Raw genomic sequence first — 23552 nt, 5'->3', positions numbered from 1 at the left:
TATACTTTTTTTAAACACCAATAATATAGCAAATATAATGTATTTTTTTTTATATCTTTTTTCAAGGACATTAACAATGTGACAATTTTATAGGCTAATTTATTTAAGGGTATAATTGAAAGTGAAAAAGCCACCCCAAATGCAAGTATTGTAATTGTGCAAATTCGCCCCCTATTTTTATAGGCAAATGTACTAATATGAGATTTATAAAAAAATGTACTGATATGAGAAAGTTGATATGATAAAATTTTGAAAATTCGTGACTATCTTCAAAAGATGAACATAAATGTAGTGTATATATTAAATACTTTGTTGTTTTGTATTCAAAATACTGTTATATATTTCCACTGCGCCCATTATGGAACCACAAATCTTGATTCTACATGACTTGTTGTTGATTGTGACTCTGTTATAGCACCATTTAAATGGTTGTTCAACTTCGATCAACTCAAAACCATCTTCATGGGCAGTGGTTCTCCCATTCTCACTATCATCAAACCTTAAACCTTTAACATCATCATCATCACTAATAAACACATTTCCTTCCTCATTAGACCCAACATCTAAATCTAAACACTTAGGTTCATTCACTTTCTCAACACTATTGTGGACATTGTGCTCAACATAAAGATGTCCATCAACCTTATTTGCAGTAGAATAGATGAATATATCACCAACAACATCATCCATATCAACTTGAACAAAACTTTCATCTATCCCATCAATTTTATTTGAAGTCCTAATATTTCTTATCATATCCTCAAATAGCCACAATACTAACAATATAACCCCTAATTGTTAGAATCAATTTCAGGCATAACAATTTGAACACAACCTCTATAAAACATGCAATCATCGCTAACAAACTCTCCACCATGATGGAAACACATCAAAGATATTCATTTTTTGTGACAGAAAAAATTGATTATCAAGTGTAGCGCATTTCATCATATCCCATGTTTTAACCGCTCATAGTCAACAATAAATTAACATCACCAAAGTGGGTATACACAAACCCTATAAATCAAACTTTTGCACATGGATATTGTTGTTAAGGAATCTAAATAAGAGTTTTGGGAGCACAACGACATACAAATAGATAAGTAAAGTTTCTTACCAGAGAAAATCTCTAGTTCTTCTCCCTTCTTCGATTCCGCGCTTCAATTCAACTATCTTCTCCCTTCTTCTATGTTCTTCGACTGGCACTTCTTATCCCTTCTTCCATGTTCTTCTGTTCTCCCTTTTTCTATTTCTAACTTAGGTTAAAGTGAAAGGGGATCAAATCAAAATGTCATAACAATTTGATCTTTGTTTTATGTATTTGTTTGGATGCCATGAAAATGTTTTAATCCAGGTGGATATTAAAAAAATTAAAATTAAAATTATTTACATACTTAACATGCCACATCAATCAAGTGACTCAGTCAAATGAGTTTAGGGGTGGAAACCAAAAAAAATTCTATTGGCACGGGGAAACTCCAAGATGTTTTTAAGGGTAAACCTAAACTCGCTGAAATGGCAGGGGTTAACACCTTTTAACCCAATAATAGAATATGAGTGAATTTTTTCTTAAAAGTAATTAACATAAACCGGAGTTGTTTATTTTGAAATTGAGCAAATAACAATAAATATTTTCATGTAAACATAATATAGAATATTTGTTCTCGTGAGTATAACTCAGTTGATATGAACATTGTATTATATTAGAGAAATGATATTTGTACAACCATTTTTTTTACAACTTTTGAAACAACCCTCTCTCTCATATACTCACATGTGTTTTTATTCTCTTTTTTCTTCTTTCTCTCTATTGTTATTGTCAAATAAAAAGAGAGAAAAAATGGTTGTCACAAAAGTTGTCTAAAATTGGTTGTACAAATATCATTCCTCAAAAAATAATATAGCGTATTCATTCTCATTTAGTTTTAGTTGTTGATGTGCTCATCATCTTTGATGGATGATCTGTAAGTACTTAAGTAAGTATTTAGATAAGTACTTTTAAATTTAATCCTTGAAGACCCTAATGAAATGAAGTTCTAACTCACCTACACTTTTTAATTGTCAAAAAAAAAAACCCTACACTTTTTAAACAATTTTTTTTTCAAGTTCATGTTGGACGCTCAACTTAAAATATAGACAATTGATTCATTTGCCTTTGGATTGAAAATTGCTTTGTTCACAATGACACATGTAAATGACCTAAAAGCCCCCAGCGGTAGTTAACTACCGTTTACCAAACCGGCAGCAGTTAATTGCCACTGCCCTCAGCGGTAGTTAACTACCGCTGGAAATTGCTTTTCTGCACATGCCTGTTCGATAAGTTTGAGGAAATGATGATTGATGAATATTGGTTTGACAAGGTGGAAGTTGCAGTTTCATATGATTTGTGTATCAATCTCAAAGAAGGGTTGAATCAATTGGTTTGACAAGGTAGAAGCTGCAGTTTCATATGCTCCACGGTAGTTAACTACCGTTGGAGTTTTTTTTTTAATGTCTTTTTTTTTAAGCTGTGTTGGTGTACAACGGTAGTTAACTACCGCCGTTGGGGGTAAAAACGTCATTTCCATATGTCAATATGACGTTTTGAATGTCAGAAAAGCAATTTTCCTTTGGATTTGGTCAAATTCGGCCCAACCCAATTCAACGGTAAACCTTGCCTATCAAAACCCTAATTCTTGCCGTTTTTAAACGCTATTCGCTTCCAACCTAACCATGAAGAACACCTTGCCGTCGTAACAGAATGTCTCAGCCGGAAACTTCAACGGTGAAGGCTATGGAGGAGGAGGTAGATAGGATCAGCATTTTACCAAATGATATCCTAGTTCACATTCTCTCTTCTCTTCCCACCAATCAAGCCTTTGTGACTTCCATTCTTTCAAAGAGATGGAAGAATTTATGGTGTCTCGTTCCAGTCTCGAATTCGTCGGAACCAAATCGGTAACCAAATACCTTGTTTCGGGAGAAGCTGTAGGTAATCATTACATGGATAATGGGGAAAGAATATACCCTGAATTTCCTAATACTATCTTTACTAGTGAAACCCTTGTTATTCTTAAGCTCAGTAATATTTTTATGGGTGCTGGGTTTTGTAATTATCTCATAAGATTACCCTCACTCAAAACCCTACATCTGAAAGACATTGAGTTTCAACAATATGGAGATCTTGATTGTCTTCTAGAGGGATGTCCAGTTCTTGAAGATCTTCAACTATATGTTATATCCTATGTCACTCTTCTTTATTCCAAGGCATGCTGTGAAACCTTGACAAAGTTGAATAGAGCAGATATTATTCAATGTGAATGATGTGTTCCGATGAAAGCACTTTCAAATGTGGAGTTTCTACACATAAAACTATCCATGGTATATATCACCATATGATGCATGCTATTGAAAATGAATATTGTTAATTTATTGAAACTAATTTTTTTTTTAATATAGGGTTATCTTTATTACGTCTTCCCTACATTCAATAATTTGACCCATTTGGTGCTAACTATCGTCACGGTATAGATCTACAGATGCTCCACCATTGCCCCAAGCTTCAAACTCTTGACCTTTATCAGGTTTGTTTCTTAAATTTAACAATTATATTTCATTTTTTTTTCCTTCCTTTTCTTAACATACCTGTATGTATCGTTTTATTTTGTCTGTATTATTAACAGAAGAACCGAGGCAGCATTAGGGAGGATCGAAGTTATGGTCAAAAAGACTGGTCCCTTCCAAAATATGTTCCCTCTTGCCTTGTATTAAACCTTACAACTTGCATTATGCGGGACGTTGGATTTTCAGACTTTAACCGTGAGCACATTTTGTTAGCAAAATATATTCTGAACAACTCAGCAGTTTTAGAAACTATGTCAGTCGGGTGCTGCTGGAATCTATCTAAAATAAAAAGAAAATTATTCTCAAGTTCAAGGGCCTCTGCAACATGTAAACTTTCAGTTTATTGGGAACAATATGATTTAGTAAGTAAGTAGTAGTTTCTCTATACTCTCTTTTGTTTCATTAGCTCCAACCATGAAATTGTTGGATTTGGTTCTTTTAAGAACTGTGTGATGATGGTTGCTATTTGTTATTAATAGTTTGTTAGCTGCTGATTAAGTAAGTAAGTATCAAATTTATGTTAAGCCAATAGGCACTAATTTTATATTTGGATTACTAGACACCAAGCAGGCACCTTAATCATTAGTGAGCAAGGTTATCAAAATCGGGACTTTACTTCAAGTCGAAAGGGAGTAGCAAAATCGGGACTCGTAAAATCGCAATTAAAATCGAAGGATTTTACTCAAGGACTTTTGTAGAATCGATATAGGATAGCAAAGTCGGGACTCGTAAAATCGCAATCAAAATCGAGGATTCTACCAAAACAAAAATAATGTTAAATATATGTTATAAATTGCATATAGTCATAAATGACTAAAGTTCAAAGTCCATAAATATAGATGATTCAAAGCCTAGATGCAAATATTCTTTAGTAGTCATAATAATGTTAAATAACCTAACAATGCTAAATAATCCCGTGTAACAATTGAGGAAGTGAAAGAATGAAATTTTTTGGCCTTTTGGGTATTTATAGAACTGGGTCATGGATTCAAATCGGGTCAATTTTCGAACCGGGTCAAAAATTGACCCTTATCAAAAAATGAACAAAATCCTTCAAAATCCATCAAAATCATGCGATTTTGAATGGATTTCACGATTTTGTGCGATTTTGATAGGATTTTGCCTGTTTTTGGGACTTTGCTATGGATTTGAGTCGTTGAAGCTACGTAAAGTCGCAAAAACCAGGATTTTAGGACTTAAGTCGCGTTTTTGATAACAATGTTAGTGAGTATTTCAATATAGGCACAATATAGGCTTATATGTTATTATTTACACCTTTTGTCGTCTAACTGTATCTCTTTTATGCAGACCGCCGAAGAAAACAAAGAACTGAGCAGCACACCCAGAAATTCAAAGGAAATTGAATCTTTTAATGGCACTGGCATAACCCTGTAGTATGCTAAAACTGTGTGATCAGTGCTAACTAGTCTCCTTTTTTTTGTTGGTTAAGACTTTGTTTTATAATAAACTTATTTCTTCCTAACTTTATATTATACCTATTTGTTAGTTTGTGTTTTTACCATTGCTTTTAAGATTCTCAAAGTTTTCCGGAATATTTGTGATAATCCGTATATTTAACGTTACTAATCTCACGTTAATACAAGTAACTGCATAAAAGTATATATACATCAATGTTTTACAATTATGTGTATAAACCAGGTCACCTATACGCACAACTACATTAGACCATGTGAATCACTTAGAGGGATTCTGCCCCTGGCAAACGTCATTTTCACAAGGCTTTTTGTTCTTTACCCAAGGAATCCGCCCCTGACAATCTGCAATGTTTCTTGTGGTGATTCTGTCTGATTTAACAACGTTGATGATGCCTTATATTTGCTTAATGTCATGCTTACTAAAGGTTTTATGAAAGATAAATATTCTCTTTTTGGGCTTCTAACTGCACTTTGTGCTCAAGGTAGAGTTGATAAGCCTTACATTCGTTCAAAGCCACACTACACTTTTGACAATAGAAAATACTACTACATTTATAATTCAAGATGTCTGAAGTCAGTTTGACTATATCCTGCTAGACTAGAATGATACGTTCTCTTCTTTTTAACAATCTGATTTCTCGCCGGATTCTTTCGTTAACTAAAATATTAGTACCTCTCCACAAGTCCTAACTCGACTTGCAAAAATGCTGAAATTGCTAGTTCTCAGGTGGCTATTGTCATTTCGTCTATCTACCTGAAAGAAAAAAACCTAGTACCTGCCTTGTTTGTGGTTTCTGTCGTATTGAATAAAATGTTGATATATTATTATCCTTCTGAGCCTGGATTCAATGCATTATTTCAGCTTTAGAAATTTTGAGGCGACTTCTGTTGGTGATCGACCAACTAGCCTTGGTTGAAAGACAAAATACTAATGTGTAATCATCCTTCTGAACCTTGATTCGTTAAATTATTTCAGTTTTTGAGATCACTAAAAGCATTTCTCTCTTAAACATTCCAAACTCAATTCTTAGAAACTTGTTTCTTTAATTTCTTGGTCAAGTGCTCCTTATACAATAATCTGAATGGTATGTGCAGTCTTTATGGTTAATTTGGTTCGCCGAATTTAAAATATTATTACTTTCCTTATCACTAATATTAACTTTTATGTCTCAAAAAGCTTAGTTCAAAACAATATCTGAGCTGGCCCTCTATTGTACAACATTTCCAAAAGAAAATATGGCATCTTTGCATGAAATATTATTCTCTGCAGCTGGGAGATATGTATTTGACTTTAATTAAAGATAAATTTGATTTGTTATTGTAGAAGGCTAGCTGCAGATCTAGATGACAATGTGTAGGATATTAAAGTATCTGTGCTATGGTGAAAAACAGGGTAAGACTGCATACAATACACCAAAAATAGTGAGACCCCTTCCCGGACCTAGCGTACGCGGGAGCTTTAGTGCACCGGGTTGCCATTTTTTATGTTATGGCGTATAGCTACATTTAAGGCTCTATATTGGCATGGGAATAATCATCTGTTGTCTTTTCACAACAAATGGATAGCTCATTCTTTCAATGCAAAAATCTATCTTGACATATCATTTTTTTTCCTATCGTTTTTTCACATCACATCCTTTGAAGTAATGTTTGAATAAAAGGATTGAACAGGTTAGTTTAATCGAAAGGGAAATGTTATGTTTATGAAAACTAGGTAGATTTTAATTTTATATCCACCTATGATCGTGTGTATTTGGTCGGTGGAATGTTTAACTGCTCTATTTCTTGTAGTGATTCTGTCTAATTCTTGCATCAAATGCTTCATAAGAAATCGCATCTCTCTAATCGATAATCAATCACTTTGTTGTTTGATTTGAACCTAATTACATTACATTTTGGTTGAACATGTTGAATTTGAGTAGAATTGATCGATTGGCTGCCAGGATATTTTATGAGTGTCTAAGTTTGATCCCAAACTTTTCCCCCTCCTCGTGTGTGTTAGTGGGGATTGAACCCTTGACCTCCATATAGCGTCGTTCATTAACTTCCACACCCTAGGCCAACAAGCAAACCTTATACTCCCTATGTTTGATTGTGTAATTTACAACTCAAATAGCGTTAAACTAAATGAAAATTTGCCAATTCAGTTTACTTTTTTTGTGTTTGATTAAACCAATGTATCTGAGTGATCAACTAAAGAATTAAGAAACTACTTATCACGATCACGAAGATTCATTTAAGTGGTTGATATCTTCCATCATATGTTTTTATACGCATCGGTTAGAGATTGAACCCCAAACTAAATGTTTAAAAGGCCAAATATCTATCACTTTTTAAATGTTCTACGTAATAAACACTTTTCCTTATCCATATCAAGATTCAATCTTTTTCATATTCCCTAATTCCTAACAATGTCAACGGATCTTAAACTCAATTGCAAGAATAAAATGAAACAACAAATGCATAACCACTAATTGAACAAAAAAAATAATTACAAATGTTTTGATAGTGACAGGATTAGTTAATGGAGAATCGCATCTGAAATATTTAGAACTGTTTTCACTATAGTATACAATGAAATATTTATTCCTTTTTGGTTGTTCTATGGATGAGGCCAAAGGCTAAACCCTAATTACTATATATATAAGCCCACTACAAACATTAGTTTTCATCAGCGTAGTGTCCTAGTAAATATGAATAATTCTAATGAGACAAGTTTCCAAGTTTGAAAAGAATAGAGAAAAATGTGTTCTGTGACCCTCAAAGGCTTCCGCTATATTATATTTCTAATCAAATTATTATATACGAAGAAACATATAGTAGCGGTTGACCTGAGAGGGTTCACCGAAGACTTTGTTCTTTCTATTTTGATTGTTCAATTAATCTCAGAAATCAACCCATTTTACAAAAGGTATTTCCTCTATAAACACGTTGTCCTTGATCTTTACTACTAATTTTATATAAAATGACAATTTCCTAGCTATTCCATACATGAATTGCAAAATAAACATTTTTATGGCAGTCTAAAACATAGAGGTTATAATTCTTAATAATACGATGATATCTTCCTTTTAGTCCTAGATGTGTGTCTTAGAACGTAGTTTGTGGACATACCAAGTAAATTTGGTGACCATCACAGATCAAAATTGGGCTAAGGGGTCAAGAATTGATCAACAACTAGGTATGTCACCTCAACATCTCTTGTTTATGATGGGCTATCTCATTTTAATTTTCTTCATCTGTTTTATATTATGTGTCGTTTAAATTATTTGTAGTTCTTAAAGAATTATTGAGTATACTTACTAATTAGGATATAAGCCGTTGGTGGTTAATGCAGATATGTTGAAGCACAATAAATAATGATATTAGTAAAAAAAAAAAAAAATTAATCAACGACTCATTGAGAGGGATCTAATATATGTTTTTATACTAGATCCCTCTCATACTAGATCCCTCTCATAGGGGGTTAACATAATTCTAAACATTTGTAGAAAAACACGTAATCAAAGCATCACACTTAATATGAGAGAGATCTAGTATATGTTTTATAAAATTCATCACTCATCCCGTCTCAAATTAGGTGTATATTTCGAGTTTTACATGCTTATTAAAGAATTGATTAGTAATATTGGTTTTAAAAGTAGAATCTGTTTCATTTACTAAAATGTCTTTATTAATTATAGTTAATGAAGTAGTTAGAGGATTGAAATGCAATAAATAGGAGTATGTCAGTGGAAAAGAATAATATATGTTGTATTAATATTTTAAAATGGACAAATAATTTGAGACAATGGGATTTAAGAATCTAGCATTTTTTAATGATGGTATGCTAGGTAAGAAAGGATGGAAACTTCAAACTGATGTGGATAGTTTGGTGGCTTGTTTATTTAAAGCGCGCTATTTCCCATGTACCGACTTCTTTGGGGAAAGATGGGCTCCAATCCCAACTATGCATGGTGAAGCATCCTTAGCGCCAAGAATGTGGTACAACAAGGGGTTATGTGGTGTATTGGCATAGGTACACGTATTCCGTTGATGGGCCACCCTTGGGTAGCAAACGGTGACAACATCTCAACTGCTCAAACAAGTAATGCTCAATTTCATTCCATTTTTGTTAGTGAACTGATTAATTGCTCAGAAAACCAAGACTTGGAAAGATGCTTGTCTCCCATGTCTTTGATCCGCGTACCACAAATATAATCCTTAATACTTCTTTTTTCCTTCAAATTACAGCTAACACCTTAGTTTGGAAGGGATAAAAGAATGGTCGGAGGTGCTTATCGATTTTGTACAAAGATTTTAGACACACTTCTCATTTATGACATCTAGGACAATGGTACTCTATTAGGAATATCAAAGCTCCGTCAAAGGTGAAGAAATTTTTGTTTTGGAGGGTTCGCCGTGATTGTTTCTCGACTCGTGTGTGCCTTATCAACAGAGGAGTTACCTGCCCCACTGAGTATGTTATTTGTAGTAAGAATGTTGAAGATACCATGCATGTTCTATTTACTTGTGCTTGGGCGATTCAGGTATGTCGCACACACATTTTTGGGATAACAAACTCTAAATAATCATGATAGGATGGAGGCAGTTGTTTTCCATTTTCTTCATCGAATCCATTCGTTCCAATGTACTCTATTTTCTACCATCATCTGGAATTTACGAAAGCACCGAAATTTGAAATTATTGCAACAAGTTGATGGAACGACCTCCAAAGTTGTTGAGTGTGTTATGCGTATGGTAGAAGGCTGGAAGCATGTAAGAGATAAGCAAGAACGCAAGATAAAAAAAAAACCCCTTTGACACCAGGGCCGAGTAGCATACACAATATTCATTTGCAGAGACCCACCCCTGGTAGACTTAAATGTAATGTTGATGCAACTTTATCTTCCTCTTGTAATAAGGTTGTAATGGCATGTGTAATCGTTATGAGGAAGGTCGTTTTGTTCTTGCAAAAACTACATGGTTTTCCCCTTTATGTTCGGTGAATATAGGTGAAACATTGAGGCTTTTTCAAGCGTTTTGCAGTGGGTAGTTAATTAGGCTTCGACAATATTGACTTTTCACTTGCTTCGAAGGTAATGGTTGATGCTTTTAATAGTAATAATAACAACAACAATGAATTTGGTAGCATTATTCATCAGTGTGGGCAATTGTTTAGTGTTTCTTTTAACAACTTTATGGTTGAGGTTAGCCTGAGGCAAGTAAATGGGATCGCTCATGAGTTAGCACAGACAACCTTATTAGAAGCTAATTTCCAATTATTTATTGATGTATCGCCGTGTACCAATGAATTATTAGATAATGAAATGCAACGAAATTCTTCCCCGAAACAAATAATTTGAGACAAAGAAAAATAGTAAGAAAAAAGTGTTCAAGCAACAATCATATTTGCAAGTCTTGCAAAGAAAAAAGTGACATTTGCATGGGGTTGACCCCCAAAATGCAAGTTTGCTAGTAAAAACATTGAAGTCCCGAGATTCTAGTTTGCCACGGGCAGACCCTCGTATATCCCCTGTAAGTTGCAAAAAACCCATATGTTATGTCAGTCTCGACAGTTTGAAACGAATCTGAATGGGAAAGATATCTCCTGTCTAACATATTCAAGGGTTAATGGCATGTTTGCAAGGGGATAACTCTTGTCAAGCCCAAAATTTAATTCTCATATTTTCCCATGGGTTTCATTTTCTCTACCCCTTGCTAATTTTCCAAGGGTTCATGCCCCTCGCACAAGGCCCTGATAAATAGCAATTTTCTTGTAGTATCTTATGGAGAAAGAAACTCGCAAAATGGTAAAATTTCTAAGGGTAGGAGCGTAATTATTGGGGTGTATGGTAAAATTTTCTTTTGTATAGGTTCAAAAAACACTTATTATCAGATAAAAAAAAGAGGAAAATTGTTCTTCTAACTTAAGAAATTGTTCTTTTACACCCTAAGGGTCCGTTTGATGGTCAGGATAGGGAGACAGGATATGATACATTAATCATATCCTGCTTAAATCTCATGTTTGATGCACCAGAGGGATAGGATAAAATAAACCATTTTCCTATCCTATCCTTGTAATATCCCGCGTAATTTTAAATAAATTGTCGTATCAGTTACATGTTAGAACGAAAATAATTTTCAAAGGATTAATTACTTATTGAGAAATCGACGATATTTGGTAAGTTTCTCGTATTACTATTCCAACGGACATGAGAAATTAAATGGTTACGAATTAACGGAGGATAATCATGTCTTTTTCACTTGAAGGGTATTTTGGTAATCTTGTCACTCAAGATTTTTTTAAAAATTGGCTAAAGGTCAAATTTTCTACCACTTTCCTCATGTTTCTACACCACTCTAGAACATTTTCTCTTCTCCTTCCCTCTCAAATTTCGGTCTCCACATTCACCACCATAACCCTCACAATTTTTCACCCAAATCATCATGGAATCATACAAGAAAGCATGTATGTGAGCTTCTAGTGGTGGAGTAAGCAAGAATTAAGTTCAAAAATCATTATTTCCCTCCATTGCTCTCAAAACCGCCCCTCCTTTTGATTCTCCATAACCTTCTTTTTCATTCAAGCCTCATGGGAATTAGCTTATGAGTTTGCATTAGAGCACCAAAGAATGGATTAATCACAAGGTAAGTGGCATAATCACCTTTTCATGGGAATTTATTTAATCCAACTTTTCATGGGAATTTATTTAATCCAAGCTTTGCTATATGTTTTATGTGTAATTGGAAGAGGATTATGTGTGGTAATGGTATTTAGAAATATGGTATGAAGAATGATAATAAGCTAGGAGCATTGGTGTGAGAACTTAGGACTTAAAGTGTGCAAGTTATTCCCATAAGCTATTTCAAGTGATTATTGATTGTAACATGTTGGAATTTTGTATAATTGGTTTAGGAGGTGTTTAAACATGTTGGGATTGCTTCTGGAAAATTTGAACAGAAAATGAATGGTTTAGAGGGAATAAGCTGTCAGTTAAGCTGTTTTGATCAAAAGGCCTTAAATGATTAAGTTGTGGATTCAAACTGATTTGTAAGTGATTAAAAGGGCTGATTATTCATGTTGGAATTATGTGTGAAAGTTTGAATTGAAATTGATATGCTAAAAGTCATAAGTTTCTAGTTAAGCCGTTTGGAAAATAGCTTAAATTGGAATTTGAGTTGTTCCAAGTATTGTTTTGTAATGACCAGTTTAGGAGAGATATGTTAAACTGGTATATGAGTAATGGTAAAATTATAAACTGATTTAGTGATGATAAAAGTGCTTAAATAGTAATTAAGCTGTTTTGGAAGTGCTTAAATAGCCAAACGGCAAACTTCTGGTGCAGAGACTGAAATGGTAATTTTTATATATGCTGGTTGATGAGTTAGGAGTATGTCACAAGTGGTTTGGACTGTTTCGGAAAAGTCAAGACCTATAAGTCAAGGAATAAGCTATTTTGGAAAATTGATTATGGAGTTTTGGAGATAGCAGAAGCTGCAGGCTGTTGATAAGATGCTTTGCAATTTTTCCATGAGTGATTCGAGGTGAGTTCCTTTAGATAGAAACCCCGTCTTGGGTAGTTTAATTCTCCATGAAACTACATTAATTTATTTATTCTAGCTTATTAATTTATATATTAGTTTCTTATGTCAATATAAATTTATCAGGGCATGGGAAATTATTTATAACCTTTAGGAATGACATATGACAACGATATGCCTAGAACCTGAATAGGTTCGTATGATTAGACACATGAAAATATTAGAATTATCAGATTAATTTACAAGTTAAAGACGATATTCATTTCGTCTTTATTATCAATTCAGAAATATTATCATTATAAGAAAATCAGTTAAGAGAAATTATGCATCTCTAACTCCCTATCAGTAATGGAGTTGAGGGTTATTTCAGTTGTCAGAAAATCAGTTCAGTTTATAATATTAAATAATTTATAAGCCGTGGCTTTTGCTATCCTCGCCAGTTAGGATACAAAAGGTTCCCGCCAGTTGGAACGGGCACTATCCGTGAGGATGACCCCACGATAATCAGAGGTGTCTGGTATCCCCATTAGTTGGGTTCCCGCCAGTTGGAATTATTACCGGTTAGCAATGGAATAAATTCTGGGGTTACTCCACCTGGATTTATTCCGTAAAATCAACTCAGATAATATTGTTTGTTCAACGCTAACATTTCTAACATAATATGACAGACATTATGACTATAATAGTTAGTATGATTTCAGCATTAGTATCAGGATTGAATCAGTATTTCAGATAGCGATCCTAGTTATCCCCCGATCGCTCAGTTATGCATGACAAAACTGTATAAACCCAAAAAGGGTTGAGCTTAGAGACAAATGGAGATCCTAGGTTCCCTGAGATTGCCTACAACCTAGGATAGATGGAACTCACTGAGACATCCCGTCTCACCCCAATCCCTTTTATTTTATTTCAGATCAGCAGGTTGTATGTGGCAATGAGACAATACAGGAGGCTGAATGATATATTTTCACATGCTCGTGTCGTACTAGTTCAGATTATTTATTACGGTTCCAGACATGTATTCAGATAGCGAATGTATGATCCTGCAGTGTTGTATATATTTATTCAGTCGAAATTTTATTATTGTAATTTTAATGTATCCAGTACTAAATTTAACGCACATTCTAAATATTCTAGATAAGTTTAGTATGGGCGTTACAATCCTGACTTTCCTTTATAATTTATATCCCGAGTATAGGCTGGGTTAGAAATTATCCTGACGGGATTAGAAGATCATTCCTTATTTATTATCTTGATATTCTGCCATTTTTAAAATATTGTCATTTTTAAAATAATGATAGCATGTATTTTCTATTATAATTAATAACATGTCATTTTTACAATATTTAATTAATTATGATAGCAATTTTTTCATTTATTTATAATGATATCCTGTTTGTTATCATGTGTGCATCAAACACATGATAGGATTAATGTTTATCATGTCCTTATCATATCCTATCATGACCTTAACCTTGGTCGGTTGCTCGTTAGGCATATGTAAACCTGCTAAACTTGATCAAACAAACCAATCTAACTTGCATTTTAATCAAAATTAATCAAGTTCAAGTCCAGTTCGAATTAACTCATTCAAACGAAATGAATTTTGGTTGAAGTAGCGAGTTTGATATTTTGAACCTGAGAATCCATAAATCCAAATTATTGGCATGTCATATAATTTTATAAATTGTGAATAACGACCCTTAAAATAAATCTATTTTTTTATTTAAAATAAAATAAATCTATTTTTTATTTAAAAATAAATAAATATGTTTTTTTATTTATTAAATGTAAAAACAGAAACTGTAATCTAATTTGAGTGACTTTCTTCCTTTATTCAAATTAAAATATTTTTTGTCCCGTGAGCTTAGCTAAGCTGGTAAAGACAATGCATAATATATGCAAGGTCCGGGGTTTGAACCTCGGACACCACCAAAAAAAAAAATTAAAATATTTTCACCACAAAAAAGAAATTGAAAGATTTTCTTGAGTTTTTACCTTTGTGTGTTTTAGATAATATGAATTTGCTTTCAGATTTGATTCAAATTGTTGAATAATATATTTTATTCCAATAAATACCGAAATTTCACAAGTTTCTTTAAAGTATCATAAATCATAAATATTGTTGAATAATATATTTTTATTTAGAATTTAAAATCATTTACCTTTTTTTTATAAAAAAAAGTTTAGATGAGTTAAGCTTCGGGATTCACCAGGTCAAAAGAGCATTTACAAACGTTTTTCGATAGAGTTGAACATACAACCTTGAAGGTGAGTTAACTCCTTAACCACCAAGTCATTCTTTATTGTCAAAAAAAATATATATATTTTTCTTCATGACCTAAGTAATTTTTTTTAATATGACCTAGACCTAAGTACATGTTGGACACTCAAATTAAAATAAAAGACAGTTAATTAATTTCAATATTGAATTTGCAAGCAATTTAATCTAAGGTTTGGGGTTAGAATATGATGCAGTCTGAAGCGTAGCCTAGCAAACGCTAAACCTAGATTGAAAATCAATAAGTTTGCAAGCGACAAATTTGTGAAAATAGGGTTCCGGAATCCCCCCAGAAATTGAGAGTACTCTCTAAAATATTATTGAATGAATAAAAGTTTTTCATTAGGCTACAATAGACAAAGTTAAATAGAGAAATAACAAAATCTTATTGAACAGAAAATAAAAACAATTATTAAAATTGGGCTAAAATTAAAATAGAGTAAATTACACTCCCCTCCCCTCAAAGATGATTGAATTACACTCACCTCCCCTCTTATGTTAAAATATACACTCCCCTCCCCTCTTATTCAAAACATATTAGAAATTTTTTCACTCTCCTCCCCTAAGAGAAGCTTGAATTACATTCCATTCCCCTCTTATGTTAAAATCTACACTTTACTCCCTCAATAATTTTTTTTTATTTCTAATAATCTGCCAAAAAAATAATAATCTAACACATTTTAAAAAAAATAGTATTGCGGGTCTATTTTAATATAATAAAAAATTGAATACATATTTTTCGCTATTTTTTATTCACAATTTCATTAACATGTAATTTTAAACCCTATTATAAAATATGAAACAACCCAAAATAAAATTAAAATATGTGAAAAATTACTAAATACAATAAAGCATGGTTATTTAAAAGTTAATTTTATACTCTAAATTATAAAATCAATAGCAAAATATTTAAATTTAATTATTATTGACATTTAAATTATAAAGAAATGAATTAATTTTTCTTAAATGGTGGCTCAAAATTAATATATATCTTAAAAATATTTATCTATGTTTAAATAGATTAAAGTGTAGTGCATATTTAATTATTAAGGGAGGAGGTTGTAATTTAAGCATCATATAAGAGATGGGAGTATAAATTTTACTTTTTCAAGGGAGGGGGAGTGTATATTTTAACATAAGAGGGGAGGGTGTGTAATTTAAGTATCTTTAAGGGGAGGGGAGTGTAATTTACTCATAAAAATACTATAAAATTATTGAGGAAACTCTACTACTTCAGAATAGAATCGTTGTTGCTTCTTTCTTCAAATAAAAAAAAAAATAGAATCGTTGTTGCTTCTAAACCCTAGTAGCTTCCAACCCTAACCCTATTCTGTTGCGTCACTCGTTGGCATGTGAAGAACACCGCCCTGCCGTGACAGAAATGTCTAGTCCGCCAGAAACTTCAACGGCGGAGATGGATAGGATAAGCAGTTTACCAGACGATATCCTAATTCACATTCTCTCTTCTCTTCCCACCAAACAAGCCTTTCTCACTTCCATTCTTTCAAAGAGATGGAAGCATCTATGGTGTTTTGTTCCAGATATTAACTTTACCGAAACTGAAGACTCAGATTTACACTTATTCTACAAATTTGTTGACTCCATCTTGTGCACGCGAAAAGGTGTTGGTAATCATTCCATCCACAGTTTTATCCTAGACGTTGAATACAAGAGGTATAAACGGGGAAGAATAACACGTAAATTGTCTAATACTATTCTTACTTGTACAACCCTAGTTGTTCTTAAGCTCAGTTATCTTTATATGGGTCTGGAGTTTTGCTATTATCCCATAATATTACCCTCACTCAAAACCCTACATTTGAAAGACATTAAGTTTGATCAATATGGAGATCTTAAGCGTCTTCTAGAGTATTGTCCAGTTCTTGAAGATCTTCAACTATATGTTATAATCTTTTCCACTCGGCAAAATTCCAAAGCACCCTACGAAACCTTAACAAAGTTGAATAGAGCAGATATTATTGATTGTGATTGCGGTGTTCTGATGAAAGCACTTTCAAATTTGGAGTTTCTACACATAGAACCATTCAGGGTATATATCAATATATGATGCACGCCATTGAAAATGAATATTGTTAATTTTTTGAAACTGATTTTTTTTTTTTTTAATGTAGGTTTATCTGCCCAAGGACTTCCCTACATTCAATAATTTGACTCATTTGGTGATCAACTATCATTACCGTATAGATCTACAACTGCTCCACCATTGCCCCAAGCTTCAAACTCTTGACCTTTATCAGGTTTGTTTCTTAAATTTAACAATCATATTCTTAACATACACATGCATTTATGGTTTTGTTTCGTCGTTATTATTAACAGAAGATACAAGGCAGAATTTGGGGGAATAAGTATGACTATGTTCCTATTCTTGATCGAAGTTTTCATAACTGGACCCTTCCAAAATCTGTTCCTTCTTGCCTTTCATTAAGCCTTACAACTTGCACTATGCGGGACTTTGGATTTGGAGATCTTCAGCATAAGCACATTATGTTAGCAAGATATATTCTAAACAATTCAGCAGTTTTAGAAACTATGTCAATCTGGTCCAAGTTGAAACTGTCTAAAATTAAAAGGCAATTATTCTCATGTTCAAGGGCTTCTGCAACAAGTAAACTTTCAATTTATTCGGAACATATATGATTATGTAGGTAAGTAGTAGTTTCTCTATTCTCTCTTTTGTTTCATTATCTGCTAGTCTGCTACCAAGACATTTTTGGATTTGGTGGTTTGATGCACTATGTGTTGCTACCAAGACATTGAAAAAAATATTCTTAATTGATTTAGTTTTTACTTGCATTATCTTTGTGGATTTGGTTTATTGAGATAAGTTATATGATGCATAATGAATAATCAATTAATTTTAAAAGGGTAGTGTATACTAGTAGGCATAGGCAAATAAGCTGGTGGTTTCTTGATTACTTTTGCAATGTAAGCACCAAATGATATGACCCAATTCGAGTAGGGATCACACTCCAGAATTTAGAGAGAGAAACTAGAGATAAAAGAAAGGAAATTCAGTATATTTTTCATTGATTCTCATAATAAGGCATACAAATTAATATAGACTTGTGCATATTCAGAATAGAGAAATGATATTTTGACAACCACTTTTTGACAACTTTTGGACAACTTTCTCTCTCATACTCACATGATGTTGTTATCCTTTCTCTTCCTTTTTCTCTCTCCATTGTTTTTGACCAATAAGAAGTGAGAAAAACAAGGTTGTCAACAAAGTTGTCATCAAATGGATGTCAAAATATCATTACTCTTCATAATAAGATAAGTGCACCCTTACATGCTCAATATTATCCTCTAACAATATACTTCTAGATTAAGGTGAGTCATATTAACCTTCTAGAACTAGCTGAGTTACCATATTATTCTAAACATCCTATCAGAAAGACCCTTAACTCATTGTTATTATTAATTAAGAGAGAAATAAAGAACATGTTGAAAAAGGTCGGCACCAAGTGCATGTTTAGATTAGCGATGAGTTGGGTAGAATTTCAGTGTTCGCCAAATTCACCACCAACCCAAACATGTACTAAGTGGCCTTGAAAAAATTATACTCCCTCCGTTTCAAAATGAGGGTCACTTTAGCTAAAAAAAATTGTTTCAAAATGAATGTCACTTTACATTTCCAATACAACTTTAATTTCTTTCTTCCAATTTTACTTTCAATAAATACTCCAACTTTAATTTTGTCTTTTTCTTATAAAGTAAGGGCATTTTAGTAAAAACATTATATCCAATGATTATTTCATTCCATTTCTTAATCTGTGTGCCAAAGCCTAAAGCGACAGTCATTTTGAAACGGAGGGAGTAATTATGATGACCGCTAACGATTGTGTCAGAGGTATGGAGTCTTCGTCATGCTTTGTTGTTCTCCATTTTCCATAACTAATGCTTTTTTTTTTTTGGGATACGCAAGCTATCACAAAGTTTGTGTGAAGAACCATATGAACAACTTTCAGTTTTTGTAAAGAAACAAAGTGTTCTACCAACTGAGAAATAAGAAATCTAAACAAAATACTTAACTTAGTTATCTTTTTAAGCAAGCAGACTATATATGGCCTATGCCTAGCTAGCTGTTGTTAGCTTTTGGGCGGGAGGTTTAGCAGTCCTGTACTCCAGTATGTTTATTTTGCCGATCCAGGGAACGCCTGCCTTGTTAGATATCATGAAATTTTTGCTTTCGTTATTGTTAAATGTGATGATATACTGCGCGCAGAAAATCATGACTTTGAAATTGTGATTTCGATTGCGGTTACAATGCAAACTTTTATATTGTGGCAAAATTTGGAAATTGCGGTTGCCGTTGCACAAACATCAAAATCCTTTAGAATGCGTACGCAATTCACAACCATGCTGAAAAAGTCTATTGCATTGTGCTTGTAATCATGGGTTTTAAATATAGGCTTATGCCTTGTTATTTACAGCTTCTTTTGTGTTACTGGTATTGTCGTCTAACTTTCTCTTTGATGTAGAGCGGCGAAGAAAACCAAGAAGTGAGCAGCATACCCAGAAATTCAAAGGAAGTTGAATCTTTTTATGGCACTGGCATAACCCTGTAGTGTTCTAAAATAGTTTCAGTGCTAACTAGTCTCCTCTTTTTGTTCGTTTAGACTTTGTTTTATTAGTATAAACTTATTTCTTGCTAACCTTTCTATTATACCTATTTGTTAGTTTGTGTTTTGACCTTTGGTTTTTAATATCACTAAAGTATGCAATATAATTGCGTTGTCCGTTTATTCCGCACTACTAATCGCATTCTAATACAATTAACTGGGATTTCTACCGGACTTTTATACCGTATGTGATTCACTTACGTATTACATTAATTATCTTCATTGAGCCAGTTGGGATCTGATGTAGATGAGAACTCAATTGGTTACCTCTAAAACCTTGGTACCAACCTTGTTGCTGGTTCCTGTCGTATAATGCAGATGGTTTTCTGGCGCGCTGGAAACAATACTGCATTCAGCAAACCATACAAAAACTTGGTTTGTTAATCTGCTTGTACTCGCTATATCAAGGGAAATCGTCTACACATTCTATCTTTGCGTGCTTTTTTTTTTTTATGAGATCGATGAAAAAATAACTAAAAATTCACACTTTAATTCTTCAACATATATGTATAATTTCCATACACATTTTTACATTTATTGAATCATGAACCTTCAAGAATTTTTCATTTGTAAGTTTAAGCTTACATGCTCCTATTAAAAAATAATACTTTGTTGCTTCCACTCCTTCATGTTTTTTATAACGTGGATATTGGAAGCCTTTGAGGGTCACTAAAAGCTTTTTTTCTCTATTAAAAATATCAAATGTATCGATCTTACAAACTTAATGATTATGCTCCCATTTGGATTGAGCTTATGAAAAAGAGCTTATGCAAATAAATAAGTTTTTATTCTAATTTATAAGTTCTCTCTAACGAAAATTATATCTTCATAGACTGTTTTTTTATAAACTACATTAAGAAGCTTATAAATAATACATAAAAGCATATTTATTTGCCTAAGCTAATCCAAGCAGGGCCTTAATGCAGTATATAACACGAAGAAATGAACTTCAATTTTCCAAACAAAATTCCCTTACTTTATAGTTAATTTGATTCACCAAATTTAAGATATGACTACTTTTTTATCACGAATATTTAACTATTATGTCTCAAGAACCTCAGTTTAGAACAATATCTCAGCAAAATTCCACAAAGTTGAAGGTGGTACTTGACTTTTGCAATGGAATGTCACCAAAATAGGAAATAAGGCATCTTTTGCATGACTTATTATTCTCTGCAGCTAGAAGATATGTATTTGACTTTAGTTAAAAATAATTTTGATTTTGATTTGATTGGATATTAAAGAATCTATGCTATAGATTATAGCTATGTTTAAAAGTCTATTTCTAATTACATTCTTTCTACCATTTGGATCATCTTCCAATAAAAAATCTATAATGGCATGACATTTTTTACATTTCCTTTTCACATTGCATCCTTTAAAACAATGTTTGAAAAATCGGATCAGCCGATCGATTCAACTAGTTAAACCGGGAAGCAATATATTTTCTACGTGGTTCGATCTGGTTACATTACAGTCTCGTTTAATTAGACTTGCCTTTTTTTTTTAAGATTATTTTTATCTGTTAATACCTTACTTTTTAAATTTATTTCTTTGAATCCCCTTCAACTGTGGTTGACCTAATTAAATTAAAACTCGATGGTCTCACCGATTTGATCTCTCATCTGGTTTTTAACATCGCTTTAAAGTCTTGCAGACGAATAGTTTTTAACATATCATCAAGTCATTGAACCACACATCGTTGATCTTGTTGGAAACAATTTTTTCTTACGGGCTTATGAAGTGATTGTAAGTTGTAACTTTTTTTTTTGACAAAAGTAAGTTGTAACTTGATATTATGTCATTTTGTCTAAGAGCATCCACAATGGAGACCCTCAATTTTGAGGTCTTAAATGGGTCCCACTGATGTAGTAATTTTGCATCAAACAAGATAAGTATTTGTGTATCGTCTCCACAGGGAATAGTGCATTATCAAGGACAGTTTAACATCAATTATCATTTCAAGTATTAAGAGTACTTGTTTGTTTGAATTGTGACTAACTAAACTAATTGCGAAAAGTAAAAGTTGAGATAAATAAGGATTGAAACTTGTTAGGAGTAGAGTTCCTTAACCAAGCGCCACACATAACCTAATGATCCATACGAATTCTAGCATTATAAACAATATTATCACAATCAATTCTAAACTATCCTTCCTGTCCAAAGCGATATATTTAACTCTAAGGTATCGTTTAAACATTCGTGTCCAAATCCCTTAAACGATAACAAAGTCGATCGGATAACTTAATCGACCGTGTCCAGCCTGATTATGTATCCGAAAGCATTAAACTTTTGATTATGGTGATTATCAAAGATTAACAAAGATGTCAAGTAAGTTAACCTAAGATATATCGCTACTCTAGATCTAGATTCAAGAGTTTGTGTCCAAATCATCTTAAATCTCATTGAAAGCATTAACAACAAGAACAACAACAATATTGAATATAAATTGCTAGAACCATATTTTGCAAGATCAAAAGATTACATATTTAGCAAGGATCAAGTACCTCTTATCCCAACAAAGGGTATTTAGCTACACATCATCATGGAAGCCTTGCAAGGATGGATTGAAAAGGAAAGATTCATTACACCTTGTGATGTCTCAACAAAGGAGGAAAGATCCAAAATCACTCTCACTCTATATGATCTACCCTATTTCTCTCTATGAAATGTCTACCTATGAAAACTATAAGAAAAACTAAGATAAAAACTAACTTAATATCTAGAAATGAGAGAAAATGAGCTTTTATACAAATCTGCAAAAGTCACATTTCGCCTGGCAGAATTAAGCTCGCCATGGCGAGATGAGCTTTCTTCACCAATGGTTTTCTGCCACGTCACCAAAAATAGATCAAACCGCCTAACTTTCGCCTTTCATCTCGCCATTGGTTCGCCTGGCGAAATTTCTCGCCATGGCCATCTCAGTGGCGAAGTGGCCTGGTGCTCTCTGGAAGTCCTCGCCATTTAGCTCGCCTTTGTCTCGCCATGGCGAGCTGGCCTTTGCCCAAATTTGTTGTTTTTACACTTGCTTGATGTTTGTACACTCAATTCCTGCACAAATGGGTAGAGTAAGATGACTAAAGCGTAATAGGTCAAAATTCACTTTTCTCTCAGCTTTTCCCTAGATAACTTGTGAAACAAGTAACAAACGTGCCATAAATAAACATTAAAAGTACTACTTCCTGGCACTTATCAAACTCTCCCCAACTTAACTCTTTGTTTGTCCTCAAACAAAATATCAAAAACATAACAAGCTACGCCAAGACGCAAGTAAGAAAGACTTTGAAAGCTTTTGCAAATGAATGATTTGAAAAATATGCGCGGGCAAGTCTGAAGCTTCCAACTTATCTGGCAATCCACTGCAAATGTGAAATGAGTTCTAAACACAAAGTACATGTCAAATAGTTCAAATCAATAATATACTTATTCACGAACCACACCTAACACACTTCTTTGAAAGTAAATAAACAATTGAATCAAGTGAGTGAGGGTTATGAACACACATCCGACAATCAATTTAACATACCAATCAAGTTATGTGTCCATCCAAATATCATTTCAAAATGCATAAAAAACATGGATCAAAAGGTCTTTGAGGGTTATAACTTGGCTTGGCTACAAAAGAAATGTCATATGTGGGGCAATTGAAATCAAAAAGCCTATCAAAGAGGAACATTCCTTGTATCAACCATTTAAAATTCACAACCTTCCCTACCAATTATTACAACCCTTGGTGTTCACAAATGATACACTTTGATCTTGATAACTTATTCTCTTTTTGGATTTTTCTTTCTTTTTCTCTTTTTCTTTTTCTTTCCATGTACACATTGTTTTCTTTTCTTTTTGTATTTACAACACCATGTTGTCTTGATCAAAGATAAAATTACACCATTATACTTGACATAAGATTTACATCTACCTTCTCTCCCCAACTTGAATCAAAATACACCCTATTTGAATGTTCCCTTACTCTAAGGCAAAAGGGACAAATAAACATTGAAGGTTTAGGTTTCAACAATTAAAAACATATCAGAGTCTCAAAGTGCGTCAAAAATGAACTGG

General features: G+C 33.0%; 1 protein-coding gene and 1 long non-coding RNA gene across 2 annotated transcripts in view; both read left to right on the top strand.

The window, feature by feature from the left end:
• The window catches only part of LOC146903844 (uncharacterized), a 31070-nt gene extending 11473 nt beyond the window's left edge, over positions 1-19597 (top strand). Inside the window, exon 2 of the long non-coding RNA XR_015017877.1 lies at positions 19350-19597. This is a non-coding gene — a long non-coding RNA (uncharacterized LOC146903844). The remainder of the gene's footprint in view (positions 1-19349) is intronic.
• Positions 16100-17504, top strand: LOC146903845 (FBD-associated F-box protein At5g56370-like). Its single transcript, XM_085723938.1, has 3 exons — positions 16100-16894; positions 16992-17102; positions 17182-17504. Exons 1-3 carry the CDS (start codon positions 16226-16228, stop codon positions 17500-17502), a joined length of 1101 nt encoding a protein of 366 aa, XP_085580064.1. The 5' UTR covers positions 16100-16225; the 3' UTR covers positions 17503-17504.
• Positions 19598-23552: the final 3955 nt, after the last annotated feature.

The sequence above is a fragment of the Medicago sativa genome, chromosome 7, assembly GCF_051527215.1.
Source record: "Medicago sativa cultivar Bolivia chromosome 7, Bolivia_mono, whole genome shotgun sequence".
In the NCBI taxonomy this organism is placed as follows: domain Eukaryota; kingdom Viridiplantae; phylum Streptophyta; class Magnoliopsida; order Fabales; family Fabaceae; genus Medicago; species Medicago sativa.
The sequence above is the reverse complement of the archived record's forward strand: the minus strand, read 5'-3'. Positions and strand labels throughout refer to the sequence as shown.